Source organism: Alligator mississippiensis, chromosome 13 (genome assembly GCF_030867095.1).
Source record: "Alligator mississippiensis isolate rAllMis1 chromosome 13, rAllMis1, whole genome shotgun sequence".
NCBI lineage: Eukaryota > Metazoa > Chordata > Crocodylia > Alligatoridae > Alligator > Alligator mississippiensis.
Genome location: NC_081836.1, coordinates 59344292 through 59371059, shown reverse-complemented (window position 1 = coordinate 59371059; position 26768 = coordinate 59344292). Strand labels below are relative to the sequence as shown.

Sequence of the window (26768 nt, the reverse complement as noted above, 5' to 3'; positions counted from 1 at the left end):
GAGAGAGGAAGGAGTTTATTTGCACCCAGCGAAGAGGGGACCCTGCCTCGCTCGGGAAGTGCGCTCAGCACACAACAAGCATCCTCCAGCGATCGGGGCTGTTCCTGCGGCTCCTGCCAGTCCAAATGCCACTGGTGCCCAGCAGGCACTGCAGGAGCGGGCCCTCACGCTTGTCAGCACCGTCATGTTAGCGGTGAGCACCGGTGCCCCAAGCAAACACCAGCAGCTGCACGGCACCAGGGCACGCGCGGCGGCTGCAAGGAGAGGTCCATCCTGTGCCGCGGGCAGGGGCATCCCGTGCAGTTACGTTCGAGCAGTGCCCACAGGCCCCGCCAAGCCCAGGTGCACAAGCTGCGTGAGCACAGCCCCACAGAGCGACCGGCCTACAAAGGCTTGTATGAATCCAAAGGCCACGGCCACGTGACACTGAGCAGGACGTATCAAAGGTGTTTGGGAGGTGGTGGGAACGCGTCTGGAAGCAGGAGAGGGCCCAGAGCAGCAGCTGCCAAGCCCTAGAGAGACCCAGGCTGTGTTCAGCCCCGGCATACTACAGCTCGGGTGAAGGCCATGCGGGGTGACTGCTGCCTCGCTGACAAAGGGACACGATTCGGGGCCTCTACAGCTAAAAGCATGAGCTGCTACTGAGGGAGCTAAGGGCCAAGGGTGGGAGCTATCACAGGAGCCGCATGCCAAGGGGGACTTGCACGAGGGAGCGGCAGCCGCCTCACCGTCATTCGTGGGGAACAGCGGGGAATGGTCAGTTTAAAGTCCCATAGTCTCTACAAGCCAGGCTCAAAACGTCCTGTGCATTTGCTTTGGTGAAAGGCAGGTCCCGAAATATGTCTGCTTTTCCTGGACTGGGTCCACAGCTCCACGGGCAGGAGCTGGACCCGGGAAGCTGCCAGACCCCTGAGTGAGTTTAAGCTGATGTGACACAAGCCCAGGAAAAGGCTGATCTCTGTGGGTCTGCCAGCTCACATCAACCTTCGCACCAAACGCACTTTGTTCTGCTCTGATGGTGTTGCTGAGCCCTGGTCAGTCCTTGCATGGGAGCTGGGCGAGGAGCAGCACCGCAGCCCGGAGCACGTGCCCGGCACTCAGCTTGGCGGCGTCCCGGCGACCGGGGTGGCAGGGCGGCAGGAGACCCACTGTTTGACGTAGCTCCGTGGGAAGTCCGAGACTTCCTTGTCCAGCGTGACGGACCCCGGGTCGGTCTGACTGCTCCTCTCAAACTCGCAGTCCACAGGGCTGCCACAGTCGGAGTCCACAAAGCCACTGTCAATAGTGTCCAGGTCCAGGCAGACGGTTGGGTACCCGTCGCTGGTCCTCGCACTGCGCGGGAAGCCGTAGCCCTCCATGTCGGACGTGCTGTCGCCCCCAGGGGAAGGCAGACAAGTGGGGCTGCCCAAGTCCCAGTCGTTGGGATGCAGACAAAGGGCTCCCAAGATGCCGCCCACCCCTTCCCCCTGCAAGCACTCCATGGAGACGGAGCCCAAGGCAATGACCTTGTCCTGGGTGCTCAGGTCAGCTGCCACCATTGCGCTGGAGCTGTCTCTGCCGTCACCATCGAGGTCCAGCTTGGGGTAGCCATCCTCTCCGTTGCCAGCACCTTCGTCACCCAATGGCTCGTGACCCCGGGAAGCACTGTGACAGCGGCACTGGGAAGAACATGGCATGAACTCATCGGCCACAGTGACGGTGTCGATGGAGAGGTGGCCGTAGGACCGGTCTGGGGTCCCGCGGCTGCTGTTCAGACTGGACAGCAGGGACAGGCTGTCCGGGCCACACACTGCCAGGCCGGACCCGCAGGACTTGCCAGGGGGGTCCTTCCTGAGCAATCTCTTCTCCTCCTTGGGGACATCGCTGGACAGGTGCTTGCTGTAGACTTCCAGCGCTTCGGGGAGAACAACGCCCCAGTCAAATAAATCCAGGGTCACCTTGGTGCAGGACACGCCGACCCATTTCTGCACAAAAACACATGCACACACACAGGTTACTACCGCTGCCCTTGGCCGAGCGGGAGCTGGCAGCCCGCTGTGCTGGGCAGGGGCCGCAGGGCTGAGCAAGGGCCCTGTACACGAGTGCCCGAAGTCCCGGGGATCCAGGGCCGCGAGACCGCACCACAGCCCTGGTGGCACTCGCGTTGCGTGCGTGAACAGAGCTCAGTAAAGCTCTCGGCTCCCCAGTTTTGCACTCTCCCCTCTGCCCTTTGGGCTCGGGGCAGCCAATGCCCCTGGCTTCTTCCAGTCAAGCACTTGGCTTTTCCAGCCAGCGCTGGCCCTGGCTCTGCTTGGCCTCGGGCAGACTGAGCCTTCTCCGGGGCTGCTCCCCGTGGCAGTGCCCAGCCCCAGCCTCTGCTCTGCTCGGTCCCTGTGGGTTGTGTCACACGTAAGGCCTTGCGTGTGAGCCCCACAGGACCAGACGCACACCTCTGGTCTGGGAGGTGCCTTCTTGCTCCTGACACCAAACCAAAAATACTCTTTCAACCCCAGCAGACCTTGGGCATTGCTCCCGCAAGCCTATGACAATCCATGCTCTTAGTCTGAAGGCAGGGAGATGCAGTATGGCCCTGCCCGGCTTGCTTCCACTGTACTACGGAGCCAGCAGAGCCGGGAGCCGCACACAGGGCTGGGACGGAGGACAGCTGGGTTCTGTCCTCACCTCGGCCGCTGTCCTGCCGGGCAACTGGAGACAAAGGTTTTCTGTCTCTGTGCATCAGCCGGTGGGGCAAGGACACTACCCTCCGCAGTCAAGGGCTTTGATACCTGCTGCTACGAAGAGCTGTGGCAGGGCCAGTGTTACTACCCTACCAGCCGCACTGTGCTGGGTGTCCGGCTGGCGTCTGGGGCGTGCTGGGCCCAACTGCTTCCAGCTGCATGGGGAGCGAGGCACCTGGGGCAGTGCTGGGAGACAGACTGCTGTGTTTCTAGCCATGGGGAAAGTCTCCCTTGCAGAGGAAAGTGCCTGGTTTGTTTTAACCTGTTCATAAGTGGGTGCAAGGAGCTCAGGACACAGACCATCCCCACCTCTCCCTGACACCAATCTCTGCCTGTCCCCCCAGGGCCAGCACCGCGGCGCGCAGAGAGCAGGCGGCGCTGCTCCACTTCCACTTCTCTGTCACTGCAACTAGGTCAGCGCCGGGTGACGGGAGTCTCGTGTTCGCTACCCGCCAAGTCCCAGGCCCTGTCGCTGCCTTTCCCCCTGCACATCCAGGAGACGCTTCCTACCGCACCTGCAGGAGTGCTTTGGCGACCTGCGCGTGCTACAGCCTGGCTGGACAAGCCCTAAAGCAGGCGCATTTTGCCCGCTGGTAAAGTTCCTGCTCAGGTGCTAGCAAGGTCACCACATCCTCTCCGAAGCCTGTGCCTGTGCAGCCAGAGCTGTGCTGCGTGGGCGACTTTGCCTTTACTCTGCACATACGTTAACTTCCCAGAAGCACCTCAGCTTCAGCCAGGGTGGGACTGAGAACGGAGCTGGCTCCCCGCCTCCCGCAGCAGGAGCGGCCCGAGCAGGGGCACAAGGGCTGCAACGCTCCCCCCGGGCTGTGGCTACGGGAGGACCAGAGCTCGTGGCAGCAGGAGGATTTGTCTCCACCGTAACAGCTTGCTCATGGCTCCTTCAGCTCCTCGGGGTCCCCGGGCAGGGGCCCAAGCAGCGCAGCGTCCAGCGCTGAGTGCTCAGCACCAGCTGTTTGCAGGAGAGGCTGGACCCTCCTTGCCCTTCCTTCACAGGTGGTGCCTCTTCTCGCCTAGCTTAGCCAGATCAGGAGAGGAGGAAAGGCCCATCAGGGGGTGCTGAGCTTGCTCGACAGAGGCAGCCTCTGAATCAGGACTTCCTGAGCCTTGGGGTGAGTGCTGGGACCTGCACGGCGGGGCGGGGGGGCCGGGGGTATAGATCTGGACATGCCCTGTGCACCCACCCCTCAGCACCCAATCCCTGCCTCCGTGGCAGACAGGACGCTGGGCCGCATGGACCCGTGGCCTGAGCAGAGCACGGCACTTTTGTGTCCTTACGTGGCATACACTGTCTGTGCACGTCCTGAACGTCTGCCCCTCGCTTCTGCGAGAGGGAAGGGGGTGCGCGGGGCCCCTCTCTGCGGGGCTCTAGGACACCCGCCCAGTCCCAGTAGCAAGTATGTCCTAGAGCCGTCCCGGCACTGCCCCTGGCCTGACCCGCCTCCCAGCGAGGCATGGAGGTGCAGGCAGCCGTTTCGGGTTATCAGCAGTAAAGGAGGCGAGAGGAGAGCAAAAGGCCTGATATACAGAGCTGGGGGCACCCGCAAGAGAGCCGAAACCCGGCTGCGAGCAGGCTGCACAAGCCCAGAGCGTGGGATGTGAAACGTTACCCCAACCGTCTCCTTGGGGTGGGCTAAAGCCTCTACGCTCAGGACAAGGAAACACGAGCCCTGCCGGGGGAGCAGGTGTTTCTCCAAAAGGAGCAGCAAAGCAGTAGAAACGAGAGATGCGTGAAGTGTCCCTGATAAGAGCTGCTGTAACAACAGGAAACTGCGCAGGAAAGAGATAGCAAGGCATCTGCATTCAGATGCCGGCGCGGCTCCCGTTCGCCCATGGCTCTGCAGGGCTCGCTCTGGCCTTGGCACTAAACACCGCGCTTGAGCTTCCCCTGCCCGGGGGACGTGACAAGGCCCCTTGCAAGGACCAGTCCTCACCCACGCACCGCTTGACATTCTGCCCACCCACCGCTTTCCTCTGGAAACCCCCGGCTCTCGAGTGGTGACATGCCCACCAGCTCATGCATGGCATACCTTGAAATCGCCATTGTGCACCATGTAAAGCGGCTTGAAGAAGGGAGCCGGGTTCGGGATGAAAATCTTCATCTTCTCCTGCAGGCTGGAGCAGCAGAGAGCACAAGTTCAGTTTTGAGCAGGCGTCACACAGCGCCCCACACCGCAGGGTCTGGCTGCTGGCATCAGTGGGCCGGGCGTGCCGGCCTCGCTGCGGGAGCCCTGGGGCAGACACCTTGGAAGGGGCCAGCCTCGTGGAGACCCCGGCTTGCTCCACGGGGCAGAAAGGGTGACCTCAGCCGTCCCTCGCTGTGCGCTCGGGCTGGCCCCGTGCTCCTGGCACTCAGGCCCCGGCCCCTTGGGAACACACATCTTTCTGCCCCGAGCTGATGGGACCCATCCCCAGAAGTCGCAGTTACTGCCCCCCGAGGAAACGTGGTCTCCCCAACTCCACTGCTGGACGCGGTGCCAGGACCTGCCACAGTTTCCCAGAGCCCGGGCGCCCGAGGCCCTCGCGCCGGCCAGGCCTGGTGCAGGTTGCAGAGCCCCAGGCAGGTGCTGGGCCTGCTCCAGGCAGCGGTGCCCACCTCACCCCGGCTGTGCTCGGCAGCCCAGCAGTGTCGGGCGCCCGGGAGCAGCATCCAGCAGGGGGCAGAGCGTGCCCGAGAACCAGAGCCCGGCTCCGGCAAAGCCCCAGCTCACAGGGCAGGCGCAGGCGCTGCCATGGCTCAGGCCCCAGCTTTGCAGAGGAAATCAGGCTGCCTGCAAAGGAGCCTAGCCTCCCCACCCTGGGCTCCTGCGTGGGGAGGGCTGCAGCCCATGCTCAGCCTTGCCCCTGCCTGTGCCTTGGACATCCCGGGTTCATTGGCATCCCGAGACCCACAGAATCGGGGGCGGCCCGCGGGCAGGACCCCCAGCCCCGCGCTCTCACCTGCGGTGCTTGGTCAGCAGCAGCGCGATGGAGACAGCAGCCACCAGGACGATGCCCAGCAGCAGCAGCCACCCCGATCCTGATCCCGATCCTGGTCCCGGTCCTGGTCCCTTTGTCTGAGCAACTGAGGGAAGAACAGGCAGGGTCAGGAACGAGCAGGAAAGGACGGGCTGGAGAAGCCCAGGGTTTCTCCCAGGAGGGGCCGGCTCTCTGGAGACAGGGGCCCGCCTGGAGCAGGGCCTCAGGCAGCGCCAAGTCTGGGCTGCCTGCTCCGCTCCGGCAGACCCACATGCCCGGCCATGTCCTGGGGATGCCATGCTGCATCCAGCGGAAAGCCTCGTGCCCCAGCTGCCCTGGACCCTTCTCCTTCCCAGCTGCCCAGGCTGCCAGGGAACGGGGAACGGGCTGAGAGATGGGAGCAGCCTGGGAGACGCTGGAGGGATACAGAGGTGTCCCATGGACTGGGCTGATGTCCCAGCTCTGTAACACCATGGGAAGCACCCCGGGGCACCAGGCTGCCAGGGGCCGGGTGGGTCACGGCGCCCAGCCCCTGCTCAGGCACCGGACCGCAGAGTCCTGCACAAAGGCTCCTCCAACGGCTCTGAGCTCTGGCAACAACTCTGGGTGTGAGCCAGCGCCGCGTGCTGGGTGCTAACTCTGGGTGAGCCAGCGCCGCGTGCTGGGCGCTGGGCTGCCAGCTCGATGAACCGGACAGCCAGGGAAGAACCGGGAGCTCGAGCTGCGAGCAGACCCGTCTCCACCCAGCAGCAGGGATCCTGACGCTGTCCTCGAGCATCCCAGTGGCAGGCAGTGGGACCAAGAAGATCTGGCAGTAACCAGCTCTGCTCCCCTTGCCGTGCACCCTTTACGTATCAGCAACCCCGTGCAAAGCACCCAGGCAGCAGCAGCACCTCGTAATCCAGACCCACTGCGCCCCCAGCCCTCCTGGTTGCCCCCATACAGCAGGGGTTTCTGCATGCCCCGCAGCTGCCCCCGTGGCTCCCTGTCCCTGCACGAGCGCTGAGGGGCCCTGGCCTGAGGTCCGTGCGGGGACGTGCCCCACGTGACCCTGGCCTGCGTGGGTTCAGCTGTCTTTCCTGTCAGTGACACCCAACGGTTTTGCTAACCTACCACTTTTCTCAAGTGGTTTTACTGTATTTCTGAAAGTACTTGCTAGCATCAGACACCTGCGGGGACGAGCAGAAAAGCAGCCCGGGCAGGGGGTGTATTTACCCTGGGGGGTGGCTGTCAGCGTCAGCGCGGGGCTCCACTCGCTCCACACGCCATGGTACAAGTCCCTGCTGGCCTGGGGCCGGGCGCGCACCTGCAGCTCGTACTCGGTGCCCCCCTCGAACTCCAGGGGCAGGAGCACCAGGCTCCGCTTGTCCTCGGGTATCGTCTTCGTCCTCTGGTTCTGCGCAAGGGAAGTGCCAAAGCATCAGGGCTGGCGCGGGGCATGGCCACCACCCGTGCCAGCCCCAACGCTGGGGGCAGGTGTCACGGGCAGCCGGAGGGAAGGGAGACACTGCTTCTCTCGGCCTTTGCTGGATCACTTCGGTGAGGGCTGTGGTGGGCCACAGCGCTAGCTGGGGGAGCATCCGTCCGGGGACAGCCAGGCCAGAGCCTGAGCCAGGAGCCTTCTCCCAGCCCAGCTCCTTTCCAACACAGGACCTGCGAGGACTGGGACAAGGGGTCCCTGCCCCGTCCAGGACGTGCACCCTCCTCCCTGCCCTCGGGGCTGCTGGAGCTGGCCCGGGCTGTGTCGTGGGTATCCTCACCCCCCTCCTACCTCCCAGGGGTCGCTCCTCTTCTTGTACCGCAGCTCGTACTCCAGCTCGTCGCCCAGGAGGAAATAGTCCGGGTGCTGGTAGATGGTTTCCCAAGAGATATTGTATCCGTCAGAGAACGTGGCCGTCAGGTTGAAGGGTGGGGAGGGTTTAACTGTGGAGGGAGCAGGGCAAGGCTGCGGTGACCCCGAGACACAGCAAATGCCAGAGGTGCCCCCTCCCCTGGAGTGCCCCCCCGCAGCACGGTGGCAAGGGTCCCGCCGACCCCCGGCCCCGGCGTGCGAGAGGAGCAGGGACACGGCGGCTGGGCCTCCCTGTGAGCAGTGGAGAGTGTGGCAGAAATGCCACCGTGGGTGCCCCTCTCCAGAGACCTGTCTCTGCCAGCCCGAGAGGCTGGTGTTGAATCCCTCAGGGTGGGATCTCCCACCTTGTCTGCATGACAAAAGCCTGGCGCCTGGGAGGCTGGTGTTTCATTCCTCAGGGCGGGGATCTCCCACCTGGTCTACATGACAAAAGCCTGGCGCCTGGGAGGCGATGCTCTGGTCACCTGGGCAGGGGGGAAAGACCCGGCCCTGCGCGGGCCCAGGTAGCCAGGGATGCGGGGGAGATTGGTCGGCTTGTGGCCAGTATTGGCAGCTTCGATTGGACCGGGCTGCGGAGGTCAGAGAGGTTATTTAAGGGCTCGGTCCAAGAAGAAGGGGGTCAGCCATTAGCCATGCGGTCATCCAGGTGAATCTGAGCCTGGCTCTCTCCTCATCACCGCATGCTCCAAGAGTGCCCTGCCTCCAGAGGAAACAACAACCACCTCTGGACGATGCGAGTGAGTAAGCTACTAGTGATCCGATTAGATATTTAGCTTCAGTAACTCAGATGCGTTTAAACGGCTACCTCAGCCACCCTGGTTTGCTCTGTGGGATTCCTTTGATATTCCTGTAAGATTTCTATGACACTGCTCTACCTTTTACCCTGTTTCCGCCCTACCCCGTCATCAATAAAGTTCTCCTTGTGACCGGTGTGGGAGACTTATTGAGGGGTGGGTCTAAATTATGCCAAGGAGGCCCCTTAGGTCTGTGGACTAAGGGAGGCTTTCCTAATCAGCCCCTGACTTGGGGAAGTGCCCCAAGTGCTGGTATTGGGTCTAGGACCCATTGGACGATCAGGCCTGCGTTCTCCAAGGCGCGCAGAGCCAGAAGTGAGTCCAGAGCCTTGGATGGTGGCAGCGGGACCCCAGGCTAGCGGGGGTGCTCCAGGGAAGGGGTCGGCCGGACGGGAGGCACCCCAGGGAGGCACTCGGAGCCTGGACGGTGGTCGGGCGCAGGGAGGTGGGCGGCTCAACGCAGGAGCGCCCCCGACTGGCCCGCCACAGAGAGGGTGAGCCTGGCACGTCACCCAGTGCAATGGCCCTCAAGGCAGGGCTCCCAGGTCAGCTCCAGGCAACGTGCAACGTGTGCCTGATGTACCGGAGTGGCCTGGCTCTGGGCACCCGCCGGCCTGGCAGCCGAGCTGCCTCCGAGGTGAACTGGCGATGCAGCCCGGCCTCCCTCTCCTCCTTGGCACGCGGACGAGCAGCCCCAGCAAGAGCCGCTCAAGCAGGGGAGAGGGTCTGCCTGCCCGTGCGTCTGCAGTGCCCGTCTGTGGCAACAGCGTCACGTTCCTCTTTGCTGCCCCACCGGAAAGGCTGCTGAGGGTTGCGGGGGGAAGTCCGTGGCACGCTCAGTGTACGTGACATCCCTCTGTCACTCCTGGTCCTGGCTAAAAAGCCCGCTCTGGCTTTGCTCAGATACGGAGCAGACCCGGGTGAGAACGGTCCCCTGCTACCGCACGAAGAAGAGACAGCGAGCGACTGTGACAGCGAGGACACGGGGCTTGCTGGTCTCTTGCTCGCTCCACCGTGTGCCATGACACCCCCGCCGGCCTGCGTCAGGTCCGAGCCAGAACCTGTCAGGACCAGCCTGGGGTAGCCAGGAGGACGTGCACCCCTCGGATGCTGCCATGCACGCAGCAGAGGCTTGCGGCTTCACACACATAGGCACACGGATGCAGCCCCCAAACACCAGACCCATCCATCCTTGGACTCACTGTTATCAGCCAGGACAAAGCTCCTGCAGCTGTTGGAAGCTGCATGCTGCCCCTCGGCCGGCTTGGCCACGCACACCGTGAACGTGGCATCAATGAAGAAATGCGTCTGGTCCTCGTAGCACACGTATTGCACGTGGGTGGTGTTTCTGGAGAGCTCTGCCAGGCTCCAGATGTTGTCATTGTCCCTTCAGAAACCAAGTGCACAAACACGTTGTGTCGCAGTGGGACCAGTCCCTGGCTTGCTCTGTGCAGTGAAAGAACAAGGCAGCAGAGGTGCTCGGGGGAAGCGAGAGGGGCAAAGACATGTCCACAGGGAAATTCACTTCTGAACTCAAATAAATAGCTGCAGAAAAACCTGCAGGCTCCATTTACTGCACCCTGAGCAGGGCTGGGAGAAGGACCCTGTCGCTGAAACAAGCAGGAGGCCAGCGCAGAGGTGCTGGCACATGCAGGGAGGTGGCGGAGAGGGGAACCCGGGATAACGTGCAGCCTGGCAGGGGCTGGGTGGCCACTTTCCCCCTGGGAAGTCCCTGTAAGCGAGACCTCGCCTGGTGAGAAGGCAGAGGAGGGCCGGGTGCTGCAGGGTCGCAGGGCTGGCCAGAGGCAAACCCAGGTGCTGGTGAGGGGAAGGGGCAGCCAGCATCCTACGAGCATGGATCTACCCCCTGTTCCCAATGAAGCCAATCACCAGCCACCAGCAGACCCTGCCTCGACCCTGAGGGCACAGCTGAGCTTTGTGGGGAGAAGAGCAACGGCTCCAGGGAGGCGGGAGCCGTGGCAGGCTGCAGCTGCAGACGGCCTGTGACGGGAGGAAGGAAGCAGGGGCTGTGCGCTCCCTGCGAGCCGGGTGGTCCAGTGGCAACAGGAACCAGAGTGCAAGCAACAGCGACCCTGGCCAAGAGCGTGAGAGCGGTGTCCTTAAAGAGGAGCGGCACGCTCCTCCCCTCGTGCAAGCCCCAGAGCCCACCAGTGAGCCGTGGCCGGCTCTGCCTCCTCTGCACACACGTACCATGTTGCTGTGAGGTCATATGAGGTCCCGCCGGTGGTGCTGAGGTCGGTTTTCAGGAAGCAGGAGAGCGTCTCTGCGTAGTCCACAAAACAAGAAAGGTCGGTGCAACTGGCACCTGTAAGGGCAAAACGAGAAACTAATGCAGCAGCTGCAAGGCTGCAGGGAACAGCCCTGGCCAGCACCATGCGGCAGCGGGCCCCAGGCTCTCCATGCCAGCTCCCAGCGTGCTTTCCCTGCCCCGGGCTTCCCCTGCCCTGGGCTTCCCGCTTGAACCCAGAAGGTTCTCTCACAGCTGTCTAGCACAGCTGGCCAAGGCTGCACGTAGGCTCTGAAATGTGAGGAAAGCCCAGCGGCGGCTGAATGTGCAGCTTTAAGTCTGCCCTCTTCCATGTAGGCTGCGTGACACGGCTGCATGCTGCTGCTTCTGCAAGGGCTTTGTTTGAGCCAGGGCAGAGCTGGAAACATCTGCACACTGAGCTGCCTCAGCTCAGCGTTTCCTAACACCGAGTGCTGGGGTTTGCAACTGAAACGTTCTTGCATGCGTCTCCTGCGGCATTTCCAAGACTTATTTTTTTAGCAAAGGGGTGGTTTAGTCACTCCTTTGCACCCTCCATCAATGACATTCACATCTTGGTGACTCCCTCCCTGCCCCCCCAGCTCCAGGGCTCTCCAACAAGCTGTTCTGCAATCCTGGCACAAGCTCTTTCCTTGTTACAACCAGTGCGAGGTGTCCAGAAGTGGACGGGATCGGCACAGCCTACAAGCCTGAGAACAACAGGAATGAGTTTGTGAGCAGGCGCTCAGGGAAGGTCACAGCAGTTACTGGCTCAGGTTTGTTACAGCAATTACTTGTAGCTGAAAACTGCCATCAAACCACCCTGGATGCCTCTTCCTCTGGCTCTGCTGACTGCTCTGTTCACACGCCAGCACTGGTCTGTGCAGGCGAGGGCAGCGGCAGCGGGCACGGCAGTGCTGTGCTGTGCTCAGCAGCGGGTAGCCCCGGCTGGGCTACAGGAAGAAAGGAAGCTCCATGTCTGTGCTGAGGGAGCGGTACCCGCGATGGGCCCGCAGGGCTCTGAGCTCCTCTGGGCAGGGCTGCCTCCTCCTCTGCCTGCGTGCAGCCCCAGTCTAAGGGGGTCCCCATCTGTCTGGGCCTCCAGGCAGGTCATAAAATAGGTATAAACAACAGAGGAAACATGACGCTCGATGGGCATGTGCAACTGCAGCTGCTGCAGGAGCCTCATGCCTTGCCAGTGGCCCTGAGCGTGGGCTGCTTCACCATCTCCTTCACAGAGGAGCCAGGAAGGCTCCTCGTTTCAGCCCGGGCAATCCCAACACCGCGGAAAGCATGGACAGGCATTTCCCCTCAGGCAGGAGCGGGCTCCCTGCCTCCTCTCACCTTGCCCGTGGCAGGGCGGGTGGTGCAGGTGTGAGGTGATCACAAGGCAACCACAGGATTGGTGTCATTGAGGGTTACGGGTGTGAACGACATGACAGCTGCTCCCCAGGCCAGTCAGTGGGGAGAGTGGCCTGTGCTACTTGTGTGTGTCTCATTTGTGCTGTGTGTGCCACAGCAGCCAGGAGCCCTCCAGGGTGGCACAATGCCTCCAGGAGCAGCTCGAGGCTTAGGGCAACAGAGCCTGGGCTGGGCTGGGCTGGGCTGCCGCGGCTGGCGGGGGCTGGAGCTTCTGATGGAGAAGAAAAAGCTCACACGACAACGGAGCCCAAGGTTTCCCCACAGACTTTGCTCCGCTGATTTCTTTCTTCAGTCTGTTTTCTCCTACCAGCTTATAGCCAGGGAGACCCTAAATAGCCATTAGTGTTGGCAGGAGAAGAGTGGCTGGGGCACTCAGAGCAGCCTCCAGTGAAGACACAACCATCCATAAGCCATCACGCACCCCCAGCTCTGGGCCCAGCACCTAGAGGGGAGGCACCAAGGGACAGACCGCAACCTCACAGCTTGAGCCCAGGACTGGGAGCCAGCCTCAAGTCGGCTGGGCCCTTTCCGATGGGCCGGAGAGCACCAGTTCTTCATATGTCAGTACATTTGTGAAACTGGGACGGCGCTGGCGAGACCATAGCCTGGGCATGTTTGGAGCGATGTGGATGAGCTGCTGCATGTCTGACTTCACTGCAACTTGAGTGTTTCGTTCTGACTTCAGCATCTCACTCCAGGTTTCTTGTTCATGTCATTTTTGTTGCTTTCAGCCCTGGGCTTTCAGTCTGAGTTTCCCCTCTGGTTTCAGTGTCAGCGTCCTGCGCCTGCTCTCCCATCTGGTTTCATTTTGGAGCTGGGACGTTTGCTCCCATCCAGACCGCCCCATGTAACCCTGCACCAGCTGAGGCCATGCTGTGTCGGTGGGTCTGGAGCAGCCACTTGCAGTCCACGTCCGTTGGCCTCTCCCGGTGCTGAAGGATTCATCTGATGCCATCACAGCAGCGTGGCCATGCCTTGGGGAAGCAGCAAGGGCAGAGGCGGGTTTCAGGCCAGACGCTGCAGGGACCGCAGCAGACGAGGGAGTACGAAGTCATTGTCACAGTCCCGCAGAGCAGCACTGCTGTTCCCAGTGATGCCGGCCCTTCCCAGAGCCATCACCACCGGTGTGTGAGCAGGTCCTGGGAAAGCCCCGGGACAACCACGGTCTCCAGAGGGGGGCAGCGCGTGGACTTGGTCCGTGCTGGAAAGGAGGATCTTGACAGGTTCGAGCCATGGGTGGCCATGATGCCCCTGGTAGCTGTGTGGCTCCTGCCTGGCTCGATCTCTAATATGCCTCCCCTGACTGCTCTCCTGCCGTGCCTTCTTGTTATTGAAGGGAGGCTGCCCGTGGGCCTGAGAAAGCCCGAGTCCTATCAACTGATCAGTGGGTCCCTCCTGGACCCTGCTAGTCTCAAGCAGCCGTCATGCTAAACAGGCTCTCGGCCGGGCAGTGGCCCTGCAGCCTGAAGGGCAGACGGTGTGCTCTGCTCCTTCCCTGCTCCGCAACCCATGCCTCGCAGCCATTACCACTTCAGCCAGTTGCTTGCCTCAGCCTCTCTTGGGACTTTCAGACCCTCTGGGTCCCTCCGCCCTCTGTCTCTGGGTCCTCAGTCCCCTAGCCCCTCATGCAGCTCGCTCTGGGCTGGGGAAGCCTTTGTGCCCCGCTCCGCCCCTCTCTGGGCTGGTGGGCTCAGCTCCCCTATGCCAGCCCTCCTCTGGGCTGGGGACCCCTCTCCCCGCTCTGGGCTGGCAGGCTCTACGCCTTGCTTTCTGTCCTTGCTCAGCTTCTCCCCCTCGAGTGGCAGGTGCAGCACGCTGCCCCGCTACAAGGCGTCTCTGTCAAAGCTCCCGGCTGAGGGAATGCCACTGTCTCCTCGTGGCCGGACACAGGCCTCCTCGGCGGGGGACAAGGGAGCCATCGTCACAAAGGCACGGGCACGGGGCTTCCAGCACCTGGTCTGGACCTGGTGGGTACTGCATTCAGAGCTCAGGCAGGAATTCGCTCCGGGCCTGCGTCCTTGTGCTCTCCCCACATTTCATCCACTTGCTGCCTCTTGCTTTACACTTGGGCGGTAGGGGCCTGGAGCCCACCTCTGCTGCGCATGTACGCACGCACGCAGAGCCTCTCGTGGAGAGCAGGGCTCTGAGCCCTATGACGCCAGCACATCACTGACTATCGGCGCTGTTTGGCTCCTGCAAGTCCCCCAGCCCAGCCCAGCCCAGCCCAGCCCAACCTAGCCCAGCCCGGGGAGGCAGGGAGCAGCTGACCAGGGAACTGCGCGTTGCATGGCCCTGACTCCAGCTGCCCGCCTGCACAGCGGCTGGATGCTGCCATGGCGGGCGCTGGAGGACAGAGCTGAGCGGGGGGGGAGAGGCCACCGCCTACCAAAGGCAGACCCCCGGGGCGCTCTCTCCCGGGAAGATGCTCGTTAGGTGCGGGGAGCAGGACTCCGGCCAGGGGCTGGGGGCTGCCCCAGGCTGTAACTGGGCCCTGGAGCTGGCTGGGCAGGGACGGGCGGCTCGTAGACCCAAGGATGCTCTAGCTCAGGTGTGAAACAAGCCCAAGGCTGCAGCGAGAGGCGGGGGGGGGGCGGCACACTCACCACGCAGCTGTTTCCTGAAGAGGCCCCTCGTGCCGCACGCTGCTCTCCGAGCCGATCCCTCAGCGTGCCAGCCCTGGCCCAGCTGCCTGGACCTGTGACACGGGGCAGCGGGTGCCCAGGTGCACAGAACTGGGGCCAGGGCCGGGCACAGCCGAAGACCCTGGCAGGCCGCTCCAGAGGTGCGGCGCTGGCAGGTCCTGGCCATGGCCCTGCCCTGCCCTGCAGCCGGGATGCCAGCGGTGGTTTGAACTCGCTCCCGGGGGAAGAACCATTTCTGCTACAAGTCCCACAAGCCCCGCTGGGGCCCAGCCTACGCAGCGGGGCACGCGGGTGGGGACAGCGTAACGCCCAGCCCAAGCCTTCACCCAGCAAGCCCCAGCTCCGGCCCATTCGCTGCTTGGCACCAGGTGCACCAGCCTCGACACAACGCCTGGTCAGACGTGAGGGCTCCCGGGCGCGACAGCCGGGGGAGAACCAGGAACTTACTGTGCTGGAGGAAGAAGAAGGCAACAGCCTGGAGCCACAGCATGTTCCTCATAATGATCCCCGGTGGCTGCCCTGAAACAAGGAGACACAGCCTCAACCCCGCTGCCACACACTGCCAGTCCTATGTGGCAGCAGGGCTTGCGCTGACTTGCCCTGTGGCTCAGGGAGCGAGCAGATAGCCACGGTGCAGGACCCGCTCTCTGCTACACCCGGGGCCTTGCTGCTTGCTGAGTTCCTGTGGGTAGAAATGCCTTTGAAGAGAGAGCAACAACACTGCTGCACCCGATGCAGGTGCTTGCATGGGTACAGAGCCAGCTAGGCAGACAGCACAAACGTCCCGACGGGCGAGGAGCTGCAGAGAGCAGCTGAGTAATCTAGCCATCCGGCCACCGAGGTCTCTCCCTCTCGCTGTGCACTGAAACCCCTGGCAAGGGGCCCCGGGGACACACGCTGGACCTCCCCTCTGGAAAGGGGAGGGGAGCTGGCCAAGCTCCGCACCACAGAACGTGCGAGAGCAAAGCGAAGCGTGCGGACGGACAAACAGCTCTGCTGCCCTGAGACGAGGCTTTGTGCTCATGCGTGGGCATCAGCTCAGCTGCTGTGCGCATTGTGCGCGCCGCTCCCTTCTGCAGCAAGCGATGCTGTACTGTGCCCGCGTGTTACTCTGGGGTAAGCGACCTGTTCGGTTTCTACGTATCGTGGGATACAGCGGACAGACAAACCAGTTACAGTGCTTCAGCTCAAACACGCAAGCCCCTTCCCCATGCCATCTGCCCAGACCAAAAGGCTGTGTCTCCTGCATCGCAGGATGTGGGATAATCCCTGAAAGGCTCTTGTGATGGGTTTGGATGAGAGTCCACAGCGGTGGATTGCAAGGACCAAGAAGGCTGATTGGATCGTTTCTGAACATGTGTGACATGATGTGTCCCCGCACGGCACACACGTGCCTCTGCTTGCCCCCCAAACCAGCTACCTTAGTCATCCTTAGCCTGGACTTTCTGCATGTTTAACATTGCTCGTTATGCAAATGCAGACATTTACATGGAAAGCGTTCGTGCTCAAATCCCCGCAGGGCTGGGGCTGTTGCTACCCTGCCTGCCAAAGCCTGTGACATGCTGGCCCCTGCCCCGGCCCCTGGCACGGACCGCGGGGCACTGCGGCTGGGCACTGCAGGGAGCCAGAGCGCACGTGGCCTCGCCGGAGCGCTTGCCCAGCCCTCTTGCCCCGCGCTGCGCGGTGACATGTGTCGGGGAAGGCACTGCGAGGGGTCGATGCACTGCAAGGCCACACCATGCCAGGAAGCCCGTGGAGAGGCAGGAGCTGGTCCAGCTGGACCCGTGCTGTGAGCTTGCACTGCCGGGACCTCCACAGGAAGGGGTGGGCGTGGGACTGCCCACAGCATCCCGGGGGGCCAGGCCGGCGCCTGGGCTGGCCCCACCTCCCTGTCGGAGAGGGGCGAGCTTGGGCAGCCTGCAGCTCCGCACCTGGGTCCTGCGACCCCACGAGCTCAGCCCACAGGATGCAGCTGCTCCCGTCTCCCCCAGGGCCTCGGCAGAGGCGAGGCGAGGCGGCCAAGACCACCTGCCTCCCTCCGTGCTGCCCCGCCGCTCCCAGCCCCCACGACCTCTCAGCAGCGGCCTTTCACCAGGGGAATATTCGCGTGGTGTCAGAACTTCCCAGCTTACTCAACCCGTGAAAGCAAAATCATTTTAGCAGCTGCTGAAAAGCCCCTTGGGCGCCAAACTGGGCTGAGACTGTTGCTGAACCGTGGCACCCGGCCCCGCTCCCAGCGGTGCCCTGCCCCAGCCGGGCAAATCCCATCCCACCCGGGTGGTGCCCCCCGGGCTCCAGGAGCTGGCACCCCTCGGCCATGCCCTGCTCCTGGGACCGGCCCCTGCACTGTCAGGGCCGGGGCTGGCCCGATGCTCAGCGGAGGTTGCCTGAGCTCCCCAGGCCGCTCCCCTGTACCTGGCCCTTCACGCACCCTTGGCCCCCAGGAAAACACCCCTGGGTGCCGGTTCCTTCTCAGCTCCTCACCGAGCGGTCACTGCCGCAGGTGCTCTTTCTACTGGTACTTTCCCCAGTTCCCCAAACTTTGAGCGCACTCAGCCCTTCGCACCCCCTGCCCCGGCGTCCAGCTGGGTGTGCAGACACCTCCTCTGGGAGAGAAGCCCTTCTCTGCTGGCCACTGCAGGCTGCTTTTGCCCTCTCTTCCCTGGACATGGGAGGGAGCCGGCCCTGGCCCCCACTACTCTTCGGCTCCGGGCAGGCCTCTGGGTCCCTGCGGCTGTGGGTGCTACAGCCAGAGGCTGGACTGGACCGTGCCAGCACCGGGGCCCAGACCCTGTAATGCGGAGAAGTCACGGGAGCTGGGCACAACAAGCAGGCCCCTGCCTCCGAGGGCGCTCGCTCAGAGGCCCTGGGCCAGGGTCATGGCGTCTCCTCTCCTCCATGGCTTCCTTCTCCCTCTTGCAAGTCTCCCCTATGATGCCAGGGCCTGGTGCCTCCAGCTGCACGCAGGCCTCCGGCCGCTGACCCTGTGGCCGCACCAGTGCCTGGCCTGGCTCAGCCTCCTGCTGCCGCCTTATGGCCGCCCGCAGCAGCCCCCTCCTCAGATCTCCAGCTTGCCCGCCCCCATGCCCCGTAGACGCCGTGCCCAGGCAAACTCCTGCCCTGCCTTGGCCGCTCGCACCGCCCTGGCTGCCGTCCCTCGTCTTGGCTGGGGCAGCAGGCGCTGCCCACGGGCCGGCCAGTCCCAGCCTCCAGCGCACCGGGCTGTTCCTGCCCTCTCAGGTGTGCGGGGCAGGTGCGGCACGGGCACGTGCCTGGGTGCCCCTCCTCTGCTCGGCCAGCGCGAGGAGCTGCCCTCCCACCGCCCGTGCCAGATGCTGTCCTGCGCTGCAAGCCCATCCAGAGAGAAGCGTCATCAAGGCCACGGGGCTGCGGGGAGGAGTCAGCGCCCAACCCCTGGGCCAGCAGGGCACAGGCCGTGGGAACAGGGCAGGTGCTGCGCCGACGGCGCAAGGGCTCAGCGCTGAGGAAGGGGACTCAGGGGCCCCGCCTGGATGACAGTGATGGCACACGACTAAGAAAAGGAAATGTAGCCTGAATATCTGAAAAACGTCCTGGCATGGAGGGGAAGGGTCCTCGCCTGGGACAGCCTCGGGTCCCCAGAGCCTCTTGCACGGCACAGCTGGCGGCAGGGCTCGGTGCCCCCTGGAGCCAGGGCCACAGCCACGGTCCGTCTCCCCGGACTCCGCTCCAGGGGCAGAAGAGCCGAGGCGGGAGCAGCCCCGGTGTCCCTGCCGCGCTAGTGGCGGGACCAGCTCACGACTTCCACAGAAGCAGCTGCTGCCCTGAGCCCGCTTGCCCCCAGCACGCTGCGGCACTACACCCCAGGCAGGCCTCCGCCCGCTCTGCGGTGTTGCCTTTCCACCCGATTCCTAACCTCCTACGCAGCCTTGCCTTTCCCCACGCCCCTCCGCCTGCCGCCCACCTCTGTGCTGAGCTGGAGGGACGGCGTGGCATGGGTCAGCTGGTAAGGAGCCAGGGGCTTGCTTCCTCACTCTGCCACTGAGCTACCGCATGACCTTGGGCAAGTCACTTCCTCTCAACATTTCAGTTTCCCTGTCTGAGATGGGGAGTCAGACATGGATGGACCGCCCATGCCGGGAGCTGGGTGGGCTTCAGCCTGCACGAGTGGGGCACGGTCAGCGATACCTGGTGCTGAGCTGGGAGACATGGAGAAGCCACCTCCACCGGGCTTGAGTCTGCTGATGCTAATTCCGCATTTGGAAACGGCCATCTGCACTGTGTGGACATGTGTTTCTCTCTGCTCTCCAAAGAAACCTCACTAAAAATGTCAGTTATAGAAACTCAGAAGAAACGAGGAAGGGAATCTAAAATCCCCAGGCACAGAGAAAATAATTTCTGTTAGAGCCAAACCCAGGACGATGACCAGAGGCGGGGAGGAGAGGGCAGTGAAAAGTGACCCAGTGAAACACCGGGGCAAGGATTCGCCCCGAGCATTGAGCTTGGAGGCCAGCGTGTGCTACAACGATGCAGAGCCCCGGCCATACGGCGAAAGCAACAGGGAGGGCACCCGGGAGGCAGAATGACCCGTAGTCTGTCCAGCGCAGGCCAGCGTGCACGCAGGCAGGGCACGGGCACAGTGTCAGCAGCAAGAAGAGCCAAAGGGCAGCCAAGAGCCCAGGCACCGGCACGCTGCTCCCAGCTGGCAGCAAGCTCGGCAGGAACCGGCAGAAACATGACATTACCTTGCCTCATGCGCTCAGCTGTCCATGCAGCCTCCCAGAGAGTCCATCGGGCCCGGCTGGGGCTGGGGCCGGGGCCGGGGCCGCGGCAGCGACCGAGCGCACGGGAGCTGCAAAGCAGGTGGAGCTCATCGGCACTGACTGAGCGAAAACCAAAAAAAGCAGCGCGCGCCGTTCTGGAATCCACACGGCAACGGCGGCTGACGTCAGCCTCGTCTCAGTATTACTGTGCAGGGACGGGAGGATGTGGTGAGGGCATGAAAGGCAGTGAATGAGCTCTGACACCCACACTACTCCTCGCTCTGCTGTCTGCTTTTCTATGTGAGAAAAGGGTGGGAGAGCAAATAAAAACCCACCAGGCCAGGCCTTTGAAGGGTTATTGGAAGTGGGTATGTACTGTAATGCCACCGAGTTAACCAGCCAGAAGGTGCTGGGGCCGGGCTCCCTGCCAGGACACCACAGAACCGGTTATAATTAATGGTCCAAACGGGCACCATCCACCTGCCCGGCCATGGCCCGAGAGCTCCCGCTGCCCGGCCAGCTGGCCGGCACAACCGCGGGGAAGGATCGCTGGGAGGCGCGGACATGGGGAGCCAGAGACATCAGACCGCAGGGAGGGGTTTAGTGCAGGCAGAAGCGAGTGTGGTCTGGACCCTGTCCAGGCAGAGAAGAGCCAGCGCGGCAGCCTGACTCAGCCGAGCGGCCGCTGGCCGGGCGCATGCCACGGCCCGTGCGCGGCAGCTCAGAGCAGCGCGGACCCTGACTCCTCCTCGCCCGCCAGGCTGGGCTGGGCCCAGGAGAGCCCCGAGCCAGGGGGCGGATGGGGTCAGGATGGGGGTGGCGGAGGGAGCAGGTAAGTGGAGGCAGCAGGTGCTGCAAGGACTGTTGTGGGGGGAGCGGGGCAGAGCGGTGACCAAACAGGCTGCCTCTTCCGCCCCTGCCAGGGGAGCAGGCCTAGCACCACCCTGGGCACACGCGGGGCCCTGGGGCGTCCCGACGCACACCACGGGGCCGCGTGGGCTCTGGGCTAACGGCCACGCAGCCAGGAGATGAGCCTGGTGCAACACATGGCTTTGCTCAGCAAACTGATAAGGGAAGCTGAAGTCACCGGGAGAAGTCCCTGCCTGGCAGGGCTATGGGCAACAAGGAGATGTTCCCGGCACACCGGTAGCACAAGGGCACCCGTGGCCCTGGCACAGGCCCGTCACCGGAAGGACGTGGCACAGCTGCCCGGAGGGTTGTTGTCTGCAGTCAGGGCAATGCTCTCACACCACCTGGAGAGACACGGTTGTGTCCCAGCCCATGAATACCGAAGGAGGACGTGACATGACATCTACTAAGGACAGCACCTTTACATCACAGGCCTAGCCCACCTGCACCCAAGAGGCCCAAAGGGCCGTCTGAGACCGCTGGCCCGATGCTGTTCATTTGAAATGGATCCCGGCCCGCTGGAGGATGTCCGGGGGCTGCTCGAGGCGGGCAGCGTGCTGGTATGCAGAGAGGGCAAGCATGTGCAATGAAGAGGGTCGCTGCAGGCCGCCGGCCTGGCGTCATCCGCCTCTGGCCAAAACACCAGCACCGAGCCAGCAACCCCGGCACGGGGTGCCAGAGCAGGCTGAGTGACCGACGGGCGTCGTGGAGCAGCCGTCCGTGGGCACTGCCGGCAACCAGGGGAGCTGGCGGTGGGGTCCGTGGGGCACAGCCCTGTCTGCCCGTCGCCAGCAGTTCCAGGTCAACACGCAGCACTGCTGATGCAATGGGCCGCTGACAGAAATCAGCAGAGCCGTTAGGACGGACAAGCACGGGGCAGCCCTCCAGAGCAATCGGGGGTGCCTGGCCCCTGAGGCCCGAGCAGCCGAAGCGGGAAGAGACACGGCCAAATGCAAAAGTACGCATCTTAGAGAAGGATAAGAAATTCCTGCCCGGGGGAGAATCCCATGCATGACTCCTCTGTGAAATACTGAACACCGGAACCAGAAGGAAATAGGACTACATCCTGCTCACCTCCAAACAACTTGGAGGTAAAGACACTAGTCCAACTTTTCTCCAGAGCAAACCCGCACACAAAATGAACTTTTCCAAACAGGAGATTTTACTACCTTCAAATCTCCTATCAAATATGAACTTTCATTTCTGCCCAGGAGAACTTTTACAATCTTCCCCGATGCCTGATGAAGGGTGTCTGTGCCCGGACGCTTGGAATTAGAGAATTTTTTTTGCAAAAATCTAGCTGGGCTAATAAAAGATATCGCCTCTGCCACGAGTCCTGGATGCACCTTAGAGAAGGGAAACTCACTGGACAGGAGACTCCTGGGAAGAGCATGGCGAGATCACACTCAGGGGCAACCAGCATGGGTTCACCAAAGGCAGGTCCTGCCAGACCAACCCGATTGCCTTTTACGACCAAGTAACTAAATCCTTGGATGATGTTGTCGCCATGGACGTAGTCTTTCTAGACTTTAAGAAGGCCTTTGACACTGTCTCTCACCCCATCCTCATCAATAAATTAAGCGACTGTGGCACTGATGCCTGCACAGTTGGATGGGTAAAAAAAAACTGGCTGATGGGGCACACCCAGAGAGTAGTGGTGAATGGGCTGTACTCAACCTGGTGAGATGTGAGCAGTGCAGTCCCCCAGGGCTCGGGTCTTGGGCCTGCACTGTTCAACATCTTCATCAGTGACTTGGACGAGGGGGTGGAAAGCACGGTGTCCAAGTTTGCTGTTGACACGAAGGTATGGGGCGAGGTGGACACACTTGAAGGGAGAGAGAGGCTGCAACTAGATTTAGACAGACTACAACAGTGGGCAGACAAGAATAGGATGGGGTTCAACGCAGACAAGTGCAGGGTGCTGCACCTTGGGAGAAGGAATCCACAGCACACATACAGGCTGGGGAGTTCCCTTCTTGAAAGCACAGAGGCGGAAAGGGATCTCGGAGTCATTATTGACTCCAAGATGAACACGAGCCGCCAATGCCAGATCGCAGCCAGCAAGGCCAGCCACACCTTGTCATGCATCCAAAGGTGCATCTCAAGCCAGTCCAGAGCGGTGAACCTCCCCTGCTATGTGACACTGGTCAGGCCGCAGTTGGAGTACTGCGTCCAGTTCTGGGCACCACACTTCAAAAGGAATGTGGCCAGCATGGAGAGGGTCCAGAGGAGGGACACCCGCTTGGTGAGAGGGCAGCAGGACAGGCCCTACGAGGAGAGACTGAGGGACCTGAACCTGTTCAGCCTCAGCAAGAGGAGGCTGAGGGGGGACCTGGTGGCTGCCTACAAACTCATCAGGGGGGATCAACAGCAAACAGGCAGAGCTCTTTTCTCCCCAGCACCACCTGGGGTGACGAGGAACAGTGGGCATAAGCTGATGGAGAACAGGTTTAGGTTAGAGATCAGAAGGCAATATTTTACAGTTAGGGTGGCCAGAATCTGGAACCAGCTTCCCAGGGAAGTGGTCCTGGCCCCTACCTTGGGCAAATTGAAGAGGAGGTTGGACGATCACCTGTCTGGGGTCTTGTGAGCCCAGCATCCATTCCTGCCTGTGGCAGGGGTCAGGCGAGATGATCTGTTCAGGTCCCTCCTGACCGACCCTAGCTACTAGGAAACTATGAACCTATGAAAGCAGCCACCTGAGGCCACAGCGGCCAAGCAACTGACTGCAGCTCCAGGTGCGAGGCCACGGTGAAAAGGGCTAAGAGGGCACAGCCGGGACTGTTCAAGCAGCAGGGATGGGGGCACCTGGCACCGGTGAGACTGGTGCGGGAGTACGGCCTACGGCTCTGGTGCCTGCGTCCCGGGACAGAGAGGACGAGGGCCTGGGTCAACGGCTGGAGAAAATGTGTGCCAGCGAGAGCGAAGGAGCTCTTGCTGTTCAGACAGAGGTGGCTGGTGTGGGAGCAGAGGTGGCGCGAGTACTGCCGCAGGCAGAAAGCGCCAGGCAGGCACCGCAGGCCCTTCGATCTAGTGCAGAAAGACACGGTAAGAACCACTGGCTGGTTCATCGGTCGTGAGCTGAAGCCAGACAAATTCATCTGGAAATAAGCCACAAGGTGAGATACGAGCAAGCGGTGTGCTGGAACGGGTGACCGAGGGAAGGGGGCTCCTCGTCTTCTCGGCACAACTGGACGCCTCCCTGGAAAATACTTGACCAAACCCAAGTCCCCGGGCGTAACGAAGAGGCGTCGGAGGAACGGGAAGTGACGAGAGAAGGGGTCAGACCACGTGGCCCGACAGCCCCTTCTGGCCTCAGCCCTCTGGTTCCCGGCTGTGACGGGCGCCTCCCGGGGCCGAGCTCTGTGGCCCGCCCGCCTGTCACCGTGACAGCGGGCCTACTCAGGGCGGAGCTCTTCACGGCCCGCCCGCCTGTCACCGTGACAGCGGGCCTACTCAGGGCGGAGCTCTTCACGGCCCGCCCGCCTGTCTCTGGGCAACCGCCCGCTCATCTGGCCCGCCACGCCTTTGATGATAATTAGTTCCATTAAGATGATAATTAAGCGGGAGGCTGCCCATTGTAATGCCCCGATGCCCAGGGGCGCTCTGCGGCTCCGACCTCCCCTAATACCGCAGCCCAAGCCTCGCAGATGGCATCATGGTGTTCAACATCTCACCGGCCCCACACTGGGCCCCAGAATCTTCCATGCGACCCCACTATGGTCTTCCCTACTCAGGCGGCCGCTCCGCCGCCATCCGGGCTACCTCACCCCCCGAAGCCTTGCTCCCCTTGCGGGTGTGGCTCCCCGGGACCTTCGGCCTCTTGCCCTGGCCCACCTCCAGGCCAGTCGGGACCCCAGGCCCCCGGCTCTTGGGCGTCCCTCGCGGTGGGCCCCCGGCCCTTTTGACCCTCGCTGGTCCTGGCCCCGGCCCCAGCATGGGCCAGTCGAGGGGACTCTCCCCTTCGGGCTGGGTCTCTCTAGCCGCTCACTAACACTGGGCTTCACCGTGCCGCTACTCCCTTCCTCCTAGGAGCCACCGCGGCACCTCGCCCACATCACTGCCACTCTCGGGGTCCGCCCTCTCTAGGCCCCTCACAACACGGGCCCATCTGGGCCCCCCCCAACAAACTCAGGGGTCACCCCCCGGTGGTGGTGGGAGCTAGGGGTTAAGACGCCCCAACCCGCCTTTCACCGGGGTGATCACTGGCCTGGCATTTCCTGGGGGCTCCCGCGCCACAGAGCCCCCCCAGACCACCCACTCCCGGCAGGGTGCAGGGTCAGGCCATGCCCAGGACCAGGAGCCTCCTGCCATCCCCTTGCAGCTCCCCCTTACCTCCGGGCGCTCACAGCAGCCCTCCGGCCAGGCGATGTTGCTGCCTGCCTCCTGCAGCCCAACTGCCTGGTTTATGTAGGCCCCAAAATGGCTGCCTAATCAGGCACCTGCAGGCTGCCGGCTCCAGGCCCTTAAAGTGGCAGAGACACCCTGTGCTCCGCCACACTCCTCCCCTCCTTAAATCCTCACCGCCCCCTCGCTGGGGCCTCTCCTCACCGCCCCCTCACACTGGGGCTCCCCATATTCGAGCCTCCGGTCTTATAGGCCCCACGCACTACCGACCTCCCAACTGGGCTCACCGTCCTGCTCTCTCCCTTCCCGAAGCCATGTTCCCCTCTCGGGTGTGGTCCCCCCGGGACCTGTGGCCTCTTGCCCTGGCCCACCTCCAGGCCAGTCGGGACCCCAGGCCCCCGGCTCTTGGGCGTCCCTCGCGGTGGGCCCCTGGCCCTTTTGACCATCCTGGTCCTGGCCCCGGCCCCAGCATGGGCCAGTCGAGGGGACTCTCCCCTTCGGGCAGCTACCGCAGGACCCTGCCCCCTTGAGGCCTATCATTGTGCTGGCCTTACCGGGCTCGATGTAGCGCCCCTCTCGGGCTCCTCATCAGTGGCCCCCTTCCCACCGGGGCCTCTCACTACCGCCCCCTCGCACCGGGGCTACGCAACCCACTGGTTGCAAGTGGCAGGAGCACCCTGTGCTCCGCCACACCGGCCTTGCCCTCGGCTCCCGCGCAGCGGCACGTGTCTCCTCCTGGCCCGGGGCCGCCCCGCCGTCCTCGCAGTGAGCCCTGCAGCGGGGCCGACGTTGGGATCGGGAGGCAGAGCAGACGTTTCACGGGCTGGGGAGAGAGGCCAAATCCTGGGACTCTTCTACAAAACAAACTGTCCCAAGACACGCTGACCCGATGCTTCGGAAGCGCTGCGCTCGCCCTGCAATGCTGACCGTGTCACGCGGGGCCGTCCGCCCGGTGGGATGGGCGAGGCGAGGCCGGGACAGCCTGCCCTCCGGCAGGAAACCTGTCTGGCCCTCTGAAGAGGGGGTCAGGAGTTGGCTCGGCTGCGGGCTGCAAACGTTTCCTTTCTGGCAGTGGAAAGGTCTGTAATGCAGCAGGGGAGGTCCTGGCTGGAGCCTGGAGCCGAGCACACGCAGGGAGGAGCCTGGGAACGGCTCAGGCTGGGATGCATTGGGCTCTCCACCCTGGGAGCCTTTCGGCACGGCTGGAGGCGCTGGTCTCCCGGATCCGTCCAGTGCACCCAGGGACCTCCGTTCTGGGCATGGGCGCCCCTGCAAGAAGTGTCCTGGCCTGCGGCATGAGGGCTCAGCTCAGACGCCTACAAACTCCCGTCTGCCCTTCAAACCTAGGAGCAGCCTGTGCTGAGGGCCCTGCGCTGCCCTCCCCGTCCTTCCTGGGGGCAGGTGGAGGGACTGGGCTTGCTCCCCGGAGCCCCGTGGGGCGTCCTGTTGGCTTCAGACGCCCCGGCGACTCCGGCTGCCTGAGGCCTGAGGGTGCTGGGGCCGGCAGACGCCACTCCCTCCCTCCCCTCCTGCATCCGGCCTGCTTGGGCTCAGGAAGGTGCCGGGAGAGACCCGTCCACGGGAACCCGTTTTGTGGCAAAGACCGTATTTCCTGAGCTGCTGCTGCGAGGGGCAGGCGCGGTTTGGCGCACTGTGCAATGCCACTGCTAACCCCGTCCACGTGGTGCTCAAGAGCACGAGCAGGGCCTGTGCGTCCACACGCCCCAGGCTGCCGAGTGCAAGACTTCTGCCTGCCTTGGCTGCTTGTGGGTGGGTTTAGCGGCTGGGACACAATGCTCAAGCTGGTGGGAAGGGAGAGGGGGCAGAGATTGGGGCAGGGAAGGGAACAGTGCTGGCAGCGAGGGTAGCACCTGGGGCAGGGCTGGCGGGCGGCTGCTCCGGCATTTGCTTCCAGGCTCCGTGGTTTTGTCTGAAGCGCCCAGGGCTGGGCAGGCACTGTGTCGCAGAAGTGTCTGGGCTCGAGCAGATGTGGCTCCACGCACGTGTGTCCGTCTGCGTGGTGAGGACTCAGCCCTCCCTCCAGCCCCCGGGAGCAGAGCAGCTCTGACGCCCAGGCCCAGCCCTGCACGCGCCCTCTCCC

General features: G+C 63.1%; 1 protein-coding gene across 2 annotated transcripts; it reads right to left on the bottom strand.

Moving 5' to 3' along the window:
• On the bottom strand, window positions 1-24749 carry IL21R (interleukin 21 receptor). 2 transcript variants are annotated; one of them, XM_059716299.1, is made up of 9 exons: window positions 24656-24747; window positions 15117-15188; window positions 10551-10665; window positions 9542-9726; window positions 7465-7616; window positions 6909-7089; window positions 5676-5799; window positions 4766-4850; window positions 1-1964 (listed from the first exon to the last, which is right to left on the bottom strand). In XM_059716299.1, the coding sequence occupies exons 2-9, from the start codon at window positions 15166-15168 to the stop codon at window positions 1098-1100; spliced, it is 1761 nt and encodes a 586-aa protein (XP_059572282.1). In that variant the 5' UTR covers window positions 15169-15188; window positions 24656-24747; the 3' UTR covers window positions 1-1097. The 2 variants fall into 2 exon arrangements, with proteins under 2 accessions (XP_059572282.1, XP_059572283.1); XM_059716300.1 differs by lacking the exons at window positions 9542-9726; window positions 15117-15188 and having other exon boundaries at window positions 24656-24749.
• Between the last annotated feature and the right edge of the window lie 2019 nt (window positions 24750-26768).